General features: G+C 30.2%; 1 protein-coding gene across 1 annotated transcript; it reads left to right on the top strand.

Moving 5' to 3' along the window:
• The first annotated feature begins 4,106 nt into the window (after window positions 1-4,106).
• Window positions 4,107-8,567, top strand: LOC145307046 (uncharacterized). The gene is made up of 7 exons (XM_080149386.1): window positions 4,107-4,429; window positions 5,460-5,650; window positions 5,970-6,012; window positions 6,266-6,297; window positions 6,558-6,699; window positions 7,770-7,820; window positions 8,543-8,567. Exons 1-7 carry the CDS (start codon window positions 4,107-4,109, stop codon window positions 8,565-8,567), a joined length of 807 nt encoding a protein of 268 aa, XP_080005512.1.
• The last annotated feature ends 2,661 nt before the right edge of the window (window positions 8,568-11,228 follow it).

The raw sequence follows: 11,228 nt of genomic DNA, 5'->3' as shown, positions 1-11,228 counted from the left end.
CACACACACACACAAACACTCCACAGAACTTGATTGTTTAATACTTCAAAACATGGAATAAGATAAAGAGCACACAAATTATATTCTTTTAATATTAATCTGTTATTTATGGATGTACATTAATTAAAGCAAGGCTTTTATCTTAATCCTAAACACAATGTAAAGATGGTTCCTGAGGTAATAAATCAAGTCAGTTAGCAATAAACCTATACAAAAAATGAAATAAAATAACATGTTTTTTCAGTTATGGGTATAAAATTATTTACTTTTTATAGCTATTGAAATTTTCCTGTACTGGTCCAAACTTACAACTTAAAATACACTGAAGGGACTGCGACTTTTACAATATTCAGTAATGTTTGGTTTCTATACTTCAACTTAACAAAATCTGTTGGTACCATTTGTACCAACAAAAAATAAGGAAGGGGGAACGGAGAATGGAAGAGGGAAACATGAATGGCCAATGTAAGTGAGTGAGTGTGTGTGTGTGTGAGTTAGGCTGCGGGCATATGTGGGCATATAATGACAGTATTTAAATAAAATCGACACATTACAAGGATTATTTTACGATGATAAAATGCTTATTTTTATGTAAATAATATAGAAAGACTGCTATATTTTATGCTGAATATGTGCAGCAAATAATATTTGTTTATTCTATTTAAACATTTAAATTCTTAAATATCAGTCTTTCTACAGATTTAAACAACTTTTCTTTTGTCTTCATAGCAACGCTTACATATCGGAATTTAGTTAATCATTTTATAAAATGTAAGGAATTTTGGCATTAAGTTTTAAAGAAAGTTTGAAGAAAAATATTATTAGAGGTTTATTACCAAAATATAAGTATTGCTTTTTTTGTTTTTATCTGTAAGCGAAGAAATGGCTTATTTTCTTATAGTTTAATTTTTGCTCAAACTTTAACATTGATTTCATGCGGAATTGATATTGGCATTTTAAACTGATTTTTTTCTAACTTAGTTGAACTTTTAAGGCATTACTCTATGAAAGTTACTTAAAAAATAGGAAAAGATAAACCAAAATTTGCAATCACTTTAATTTTGTTGGTGTCTAATTTGATGCATACCGGGTGTCCAAATTGATGCATACGGGGTGTCAAAATTGTTGCATACCGGGGGGGGGGGGGGGGAGGGGGGGGGGGTTTATATGTTTGACCCTTTATCTTTTTACCCCCTATCTTTAATTTTGTACCCTGTATGGTTTATTTTTGACCCACTAGGTATATAACGTTTTTGTACTATTATTAGTTTTTGAGCTATCCTCTAAAGTATACTCAAGTTCTAAAAATGCAGTTTTTTCATGAATTTTAAGTTTGATACTAGTTACACAAACCTTTTTAAAATTATATTGCTTAGCAATTAGGAGTTATATAATTATTTTATAAAGGTACAGGTACATTTGTATATTTTAAGTAATTTCAATTTTAGCTTAATTAAAAATTGTCTTTGAAATGCATATAGTTTGTAGTAAGAACCAAGGAGGGAGGGCGGAGTTTATACACTTATAGGAAATGAAATGCAGTATAAAATTAGTAGAAAAAGTGGTAGAAAAATGCTACGCATACCATTGGAAAGCTCATAACCTCTAGTTTTTATAAAGGTATATAACGTTTTTGTACTACTATTAGTTTTTGAGCTATCCTCTGAAGTATACACAAGTTTTAAAAATGCAGTTTTTTCTTGAATTTTAAGTTTGATACTTCTTACACAAAACTTTTAAAAACTATATTGCTTAGCACCTAGGAGTTATATATATTATTTTATATAGGTATATTTGTATATTTTAGGTACTTTCAATTTAAGCTTTGAAATGTGTATAGTTTTTAGTAAGAACCAAGAAGAGAGGGGGGAGTTTTTACACTAGTAAATGAAATGCAGTATAAAATTTTGCCCTGGTTGTTTTTGTTATAGTTATTGACCGGATTCTTTTTGTAAAATCTTTTATATGATTAAATTCACCAGTAAAACTCTAAAATTTAATTTTGGCACTTTCCTTCTAGGGGCTAATGGGGTAAAACAGCCCCCAAGACACTGAAATTATAAGATATGAGATTATTTTCAAAAACATTAAGTTAATTTTTTTAATGTTAACATTTTTGGACATTATTAATGTCAAGCTAATTTTTTTAATGTAAATTTTTTTTGACATATTTTAGCAAAGTAGTCACAAAAGATTTCATTTTGGCACTTTCATTCTTGGGGCTCCAAAACACTAAAATTTAAAGTTATGAGCCTATTTTTAAAGATATCAAGATAATTTTTTTAACTTAAAATTTATTCTCATAATTTAAATATGTAGCCATATGTTGCACTTTCCTTCTTGGGGCTTCCTAAAACATATTAAAATTATAAGTCAGTATCAGATTTTGCCCTGGCTGTTTTGGACTTGTTGTTATAGTTATTTTTTTTAAGTTGGTTCTACGATGTGATTGGTTATAAGATATGAGATTATTTTTGAAGACATTAAGCTTATTTTTTTTAATGTAAACATTTTTCACATAATTGAACTAAGGAGTTATTACAGATTTCATTTTGGCACTTTCCTTCTAGAGTCTATTGGGGTAAAACACCTTTAACTAAAATACAAAAATTATGAGTTTTTCAAAGATTTCATGTTGAACTTTAATAAAAACTTATTTCAAATCATAGAAAAAAATAATTTAGTCCTTGAAAGAGGTGCCTAATTGAAATCTATAGTGATTATTTAGTTAAGTTATTTGAAGAAAAAAAGTTTTCATTAACAAAATCAGCCCAGTATTTTTAAAAATAAGCCCAGAACTTAAACTTTTAGTAGTTTTGGGGGAAGTTTTACCCACTAGCCACTAGAAGGAAAGTGTCAAACTTAATGTTTATTGATAAATAATTATATAAGATTACAAAAATAATCAGGTTAATAACTATACCAACTAGCCCAAACATCCAGAGCAAAATTTTATACTAAATTTCATTTCCTAAAAGTGTATAAACTCCCCCCCCCCCTTTCCTGTATTTTATAACTTAACAATTTGGGGTTGTTTTTTACCCCACTAGCCCCGAGAAAGAAAGTGTTAAAATGAAATCTTTAGTTGCAACATAGCTCAATTATGTGATAAAATTAACATTAAAAAATCAGCTTAATATCTCTAAAAAAACCTCAAGTCTTAAATTTTAGTGTTTTGGAGGATGAAATACCCCACTAGCCCCAAAAAGGAAAGTGCCAAAATGAAATCTTTAGTGGCTACCTAGCTAAATTATGCAAAAAAGGTTTACATTAAAAAAATAAGGTTTATAACTATAACAACAAGCCCAAAAACATCCAGGGCAAAATTTTATACTGCATTTCATTTCCTATAAGTGTATAAACTCTGCCCTCCCTCCTTGGTTCTTACTACAAACTATACGCATTTCAAAGACAATTTTTAATTAAGCTAAAATTGAAATTACCCAAAATATACAAATGTACCTTTATAAAATAGTTATATAACTCCTAAGTGCTAAGCAATAAAATTTTAAAAAGGTTTGTTTAACTAGTATCAAACTTAAAATTCATGAAAAAACTGCATTTTTAGAACTTGAGTATACTTTAGAGGATAGCTCAAAAACTAATAATAGTGCAAAAACGTTATATACCTTTATGAAAACTAGAGGTTATGACCTTCCAATGGTATGCCTAGCATTTTTCTACCACTTCTAGGTGCTTAGCAATGACATTTTTAAAATGTCTTTATATTTTTCGCATGCTTGCCCATGTGAATTTTAGGTTAAAAATAGCTAAACATTTTTTCCCGGATTTTCTCCCAAGAAGGAACGCTTTTGATTTCGTTTTTTGCATTTTTCATTAGTCTATATATGTATAAATCAGAATCTGTAATAATCTCAGATAGCCCCTTTCAAAAAACTGCTTTTTCCTTCCGGCGACCAGTGCAAATTAATATATACCGGGTCAAAATTGATGCATACCAGGTGTCAAAATAGATGCATACCCCCGGGGGGGTTTAATTTTTATGATACCGGGTATCTCCACTCCTAAACTAGGATGCTGCCTGATTCTTTATGTTTAACAATTTGAAAATTGTTTATATTTGTTATTTTTATAGGATTGCTATAATGATCAGCATTATAGTTTTCAGCCTTAGTTGGAGATATGGAGTTCTCATTGCAACTACTTCCATGTGCTTGATTGTGTTCATCATTCCTACACTGGCCACAATGTACAATGGTATACAATGCTGTAGTCACAAAACTTCTCTTGCTGACCATTCAACTCTGTTCATACCTGTACTATCATTTCAACCAGACGATGCTGATGAGAAAATCCAGAAGTCCAGAATGAAAAACAAAGGAATTGTGTCCATTCTCATTGTATTGATGTTGTCACTGCAATTTCTGATTACCCAAGAAGTCATTCCATTTATTCCACCAGACATGTGGTAAGATTATAACTTTTTTGCCAAATGGTCTCATTATTAGTAGAAAAGCTGCTTTATAATTCTAAATGTCTGTCTGTTAGACACAAAGTGGAGGAAAGATGAATTTCCTGGCCCCCTTGCCTAAAACCTAACCTAAACTAAATGTAAAAAATAATGTTGTTTTTAGGGGGGGGGGGGATATAAAAAATTTAAAAATCAAAACAAAATATTTCTAAGAGGATAATTGCTTTTTTTGGTCCTATTTTCAAAATTTGGCATATCCTCTAAGAAATATTTTTTTCAATTTGAAAATATTTCCCTATGTCTTTGGTTGTTTTTAGTCCAGTTTTTAAAGTTTGAGTGGGTAACACAGGGTGTTTCAAGAGAAATGTCTTTTTTAAAAACTTAATTATGCAGAGAAAAGAAAAATTGTAAAAATTGCTTTATATATTTGGAAAACCTGTTCTAGGGCACTTATGTTTTGAATAATAAAAAATGATTATTTTAATAAATTTAATGATTAAAAACTGCTTCTTTCAAAGTTCATATTTTGGAAGATTTATGGATTTAAAGTTTGTGCAAAAAAATTGCAATTCAAATTTTGCAGCTTGTCTTCACAGTAGAAAAATTATGCATACCATTAGAATCATCAAAAACTTTAATTTTTGGAAATACAAACATCATTTTTGTACTATTTGTAGTTTAGGAGTACGTTGGCAAATTTGTGAGAAAAAGTTTTTAGTAAGTTGGATCATTTAACCATGTAGCTCCTATATATAGGGCAGAATTTTTTTTCTCTTGGGAAGGTGTTGGTACCCTCTACTAAAATAGCTATAAACCTTCCTGGAACCTATGAGAAGCTACCCTGTTAAGGAGAACTTGATTGGTTCTGCAGTTAGTGAGATCCTTTGGTACAAACAGACAAACAAATAGACAAACAAACAGACAAACATACTTTTACTTTATACAAATATTAAAATATACTTTTGTTTTTAGATCCTTTTATTAAGTGTGTTGTTCTCAATTTAGAATAAATTGTTTTTGTTGTTAGGTGGAACTGTGCAGAGAGAGCCAGAAAGTTACTGTCTTTTCAGAAGATGGTATGGATGACAGTGGCCACATGTCTTGTGATATCTAGTATTGAATTTATTCAATACAAGAAGTTCAAGACATGCTGGATTAATTTCTTGTTTCTTGAAAAAAATGAGAACACCCCACAAGAACCAGTTGAAAACACTTCAGGTAAGTCAGGATAATAAGCTGCTTTTAATTAAAATCATCTGCATAGTTGGCCACAGAAACAAATTCCAGATTTTTTTCTGAAGACAATTTATTCATTGGTGGGGATGATGGGTTAAAGGTCTGGGAAAACATGGTCCTAACATTTCATTGCTACTATAGTATATAGCCATACTTACCTAACTTTACAAAGGTTGTTGTTACTTTTTACCCCTCTGTTCTTTTTCTTTTTTCTTAAAATAAACCAAAAAAATAAGGACTTCCCAAGATCCCTTATTTCTTCAAATATAAACATTCATATAATATTCACTGCTTTGTTTAGATGAAAATGTTGGTGATACTACAAGCTGTAAAAATCTGAGAAGGTAAATATTTGTTTTAACGCACATTAACACTTTATATCACAACAATATTTAAAAGAGATTATTTTGTTTAAAAACTACCCACAGAGCACACAAAAAAACATTCTGTTTTTATAAGTTTAATTGAAGAAAACATAACAATACAAGCAGTTTGACCCAGATTATGTTGCAATTTGAACTAAGTTGAAGTTATTTGCGAACATATGTTATCATTATCAAATATTATGTCTAAACTTTAAAGAATTATTTATTTTAGAATTCTTGTAAAAAGAGCAGACATTGTTACAGGTAATATTGAAATTGTTAACATCATAGAGAAAAATGCTCTGGTGACAATTGAAATAGTATTTAATTATAAATTTATGCCAGCAATCAATTGTAAGATTGTATATTATATCAGCAGCATTTGTTAAAGTGTCAGGTTGCCATTCAACTCTAGCGTAATATGGCGCAACTAGATATTGCAATAGCTTTCCAGCCTGTAGTTTTAACTTGCTTAAAGGTAGCACATATCTGGAATATTGGTATAAAACTAAATTAATATTCAGGTCTTCTACTTTTTGGTTTCATAATTTTGGTGTTTATCCTGTCTCTGCGAGCAACTAATAAAGAAACTGGATTTGTCCAAGGAAACATGAATACAACAGAAATTACCAAATTAATTCAAAACATTGAAGCATCAATTGCCAGGTAATTCAACATAAAACTTATATTACTATTATATTATTTTCTGCATTATTCACAATATTTGAGAAATTGTCAACAAAAAACTTATATTACTAGAGCTACCAAAAAATTTTCTGTATAATTTCTGTTTAAAATATTTTTTTGTGTTTATTATTTGTCCATTTCATTTATATTTGATGTCTGATTTTAAAATTCTTATAATCATAGCTTTCTCTAAAATATTTAATTTTATGTTTCACCTTTTTGCTGTGTAAAAGATGATTTTACAGCAATACTTTGAAATAAGACATCTCAAAAAGTATTAGAGCTAGAAAAATGTTAGAGACCTTGTTAGATAGCTCCAATATATGTCAATTCAACTGTAATGTCAACGAATTTGCATAATGACCATGAAAGACAAAATAACACAATAAAGGAGGTTAGGTGAAATACTCTAGAAATAAAAGTAAAATTTGATCACCAATAGTAATTTAAAAATTTTCTACTATGGGAAGGTACTAATTCAATTTAGGGAAAGCATGTTCTGAACTCACCATAAGGTCCCAGTACATCCTGCATGTGTAAACCATTTCCATATTTTTTTTCTAATCCAACAAGTATAGTAAAGTATAAAAATTTAGGCAAATCTTATTTTTATAATATTAAGATGGCTCCATTTTTAATGTGAATTTAAGGTTTAAATAGTGCAATATATCAAAAAAATAGCAAGAAACATGTTTTATTTTGCATATTTGTCATACTTTAAATTGCTTGAATCATCTGAATTTTTATTTATAAAAAAAATATATATATATTTGTCCCTCATTTTGGTTAGCAAGATAAACTATAGTTAAACATCTTTTATTGAATTTAACCAACATAAACACATATGCGCCCCACCCTGAGAGCGCTTGAGAGGTCTCCAATCTCCCATTGTTTTCACAGAAAATAACAAAGTTTTGGGTTCCAGATGTTTTTCTTTGAACATATCTTAACTTTTAAAAATTTAGGTTAAAGTCAGTCTGGCTATTTACAGGATCTTCTGGGATATACACAAAAAACACATATAAATATAAATTTAATTTATTATTTAGAAATGACAGTGTATGTAATCTTTTGGAAAACAAACCAGAGTCACTAGGAAAGTATTCTTATTTACAGCAAAAAAATATTATGTTATCAGAATGTTTCATTTGGAAACTATTCCCTGATATAAATTAAAATAGAAATTTACCACACAAAATGTTTGCATCCTTTAGGAGATTTTATGAGGCAAAATTAAAAATTATTAAATGGATTTTTTTGCCATATCATTTATAGTTTATTGTAATTTATATTATATTTATGGTGAAAACTACAAGGTGTTTTAAAAAAAAAACCTGCATTTTTCAGTTTTGGGAAACAACCAGTAGGAGTATGAAAAAAATGATTGTACAGGGTGCGCCATATATAACCAAACTTTTTCTAAATTGCAAACAAATGAACATTAAATCGTCATTTTTAAAGATTTTATTAAATTTTAAAAACTGGGAAGCAAAATAGGTATATGACTATTAGATCATTGAATAAAATCGCCTACCCGCCTCCTCAACTGCCGGCAGGCCCAGGTCAAAATTTACCTGCCCAAGCTGACAAAGTTCTCCTTGATAGTGGCAATGAGGGAGGTCTTTGTGGCATGGTGCATGCTTCAAAGTAGCCCCAGGCCCAAAAGTCCATTGAATGAAGATCAGCTGCCGGGAGGCCCCATTTCCTTAGAAACATGAGTAACCGCAGGATCAAAATTCACCCAACTTTCAAGCTACCCTTTGACACGGAGGCCTTTATTTGGACCACAGTTGGGCTAAAACGATGTTTTATACCTTTTTAGAAATGGCATGAAGATTCAGCCTTGATTTCAGTCCATAGTCTATAGTCTAAAATGAGTTTTTAAGTTCCATATGGGTCTCTTACGTTGAGAAACAAGAAATTTTCATGATTTTTGACGTTTTTGACATCTCTAAATCTGTCACGCTTCACTTTGCCAGAGTACTACAGCCAAGCCACAGATTTAAGATCAGGCATTTTAACCATACATTTACCTTTCACCACGGCCGCATTTTTAGAGATATCTAAAAAAAAATGGTATTTACATTTTTACAGAGAATATGGAGCTATAATTATTTTTTTCATGCTCCTTCTGGTTCATTTCAAAATCTGGAAAACGCAGTTTATTGAAACACCTTGTAGATTTGAGGGAAAACACCTTGTATCGATTTAAAATTTATGTGTGCAAACAGGGGAATTCCAAGATTTATACAGTTAGGGAGTTGAATCCATTTTTATAGAAGCAGAAGTATAATCTATGATTATGGTTTGGACCCTCTAAAACTGTAATCTACCCTTCCACTTTCCCCTCTCTTGGTGAAGATATCTTCAACGGCGATACGATTTTTGAAATATAAGATTCCACTTTTGTCTCTCTTGTTGAAGATATCTTCACCAAGAGAGGCAAAAGTGGAATCTTAAATTTCAAAAATCGTATCGGCGTCGAAGATATCTTCCCCAAGAGAGGGGAAAGTAGAATCTTACATTTCAAAAATCGTATCGGCGTTGAAGATATCTTCACCAAGAGAAGGGAAAGTGGAAAGGTAGATTACAGTTTTAGAGGGTCCAAACCATAATCATAGATTATATTTCTGCTTCTATAAAAATGGATTCAACTCCCTAACTGTTATATATTTGACTAGCTGCTCTGTATGATATCCTAAAATATAAATCTATCTTGACTTTGTAAACTAACATTAGCCAAATATAAAGCTTGGAAATGTAAAATTTTATTACAAAAAAGCTTTTCCATTTTACGTCTACAAAAATACTCATATTATTAGTTGTATCTACTCTCCATGAAATTATCATCAGTGCCAGCACCAATTTTAGGAAACCAGATAACAAATTTGAATGGGCAGAGAAAATTATTTCAAGATGTAGACCAAAACACAAAATGTGGACAAAAACAGGGCAAGTTTATATTTTTTATTGGCAAAACTACTCAATCTTTCATTTTGTCCATCTGAATTTTCTAAACTCCCATTTAATGTATAAAGCTTAAATGTTTAATGATGTTTCCTTTGAAATGAACATCCAATTTAATCATTATTTGTTCCATTTGTTTGTCGGTAAAGAAAGGAGAGTCATTTTACAGGGAAAATATGAAAATATGATTTACACAGCTACTTCTATGTATTAAAACAAGGCTATCAGTTATTGTAAAGGAAATAAATTAAAAATTACAAAAAAACTTTAAATCATTATAAAATTATTTAGGAATGATGTGAAAATTTTGACAGCTTTTCATACAACAATTGATGTGTGCAGATCACTTAGAAATTGTAATCATATAAATTCTTATTTTCGAGGTAATAGTTGATTTAAACTTGCTACATTGTGGATTTGTTACCTAGATGCTTCCCTCATAGTTAATGGGAAGTCCAACTCCTATAAATATAGAATCGATCTTAAAGCCCAGTTCTACCTTTTTTTCCACATGTCAACCTAAACATGTACAATAACAAGTACATTTATAAAATTGGTTGACCTCAAGCTTCTAAAGATCACCAAAGTCTTTTGTGAAATAGGTATTTGAGATTTTATCTAAACATTTATCTAAAATTTCTCAAATTCGCCCCATAGTGATGTAATTAATTGTTCTTGTATACAAGAAAATAGCTTAAAATCACTACAGGACCAATAAGTAAAGTCAATGTAGAGTAGAACCCACTCAGCTCAGTGGTTACCAAGATACCAAGCTTCTGATTAACAGCTATTGTTCTATTATGTATTATAGAATATTAGATGCGCTTTTAGATTCTATGCAGGAAATGGCTTAAAACACTCCCATGAATTAACTCTAAAACCATCACAACTGTGATTTGTTTTTGAGCAGATATAGCCTTTTGATTAACTGAATTCTAACAGAAGTAAGAGCGGTGTATTTCTTGCAGCCTCACTTTAAGTAACATTCATTAGACAATAAACCCTCAACTAATTATTAATGTCATTCAGTTGACAAATCAGCGGTATGTACCATTTTCATGTATCTTTATAACCCCTTTTACTCATCCAGGATAAGATTAGGTTACCAGTGCATCACAATGTAGAAAACTTTCTTTAATTAATCAATAGAAAAATCGCCCTTAGAACTTTGTCATCCCTTCCCCTATAGTATTATCTGCCACCTAGATTCAAGTTAACAGATTAGGGTCCTTATATTGTTTATTACATAAATATCACAGTAGAGTTTCAATACATGAAATGATATTTTCTTGGAAAAAATATTTTTAGAACCAGCCATAATAATTTTATTAGACATAAATAATTTTGTCTGCTAGAAATTGTGTTTATTATTTTTATAGATTTTTGTCTGCTAGGATCATAACAATTTCGGTATTAAATGCAAAAGTATTCAAAGTCTCCAAAATCTTGCTAAATCTTTCATGATCACTTTCAACTGGCCCCTTTATTTGATCCATTGTAGCCGCCCTTACTACCTGGAAAAATGCACTAATAAATATAGG

Source organism: Acartia tonsa, chromosome 15, assembly GCF_053477335.1.
Source record: "Acartia tonsa isolate MP-2025a chromosome 15, ASM5347733v1, whole genome shotgun sequence".
NCBI lineage: Eukaryota > Metazoa > Arthropoda > Copepoda > Calanoida > Acartiidae > Acartia > Acartia tonsa.
This window is presented reverse-complemented; position numbering and strand designations above follow the sequence as displayed.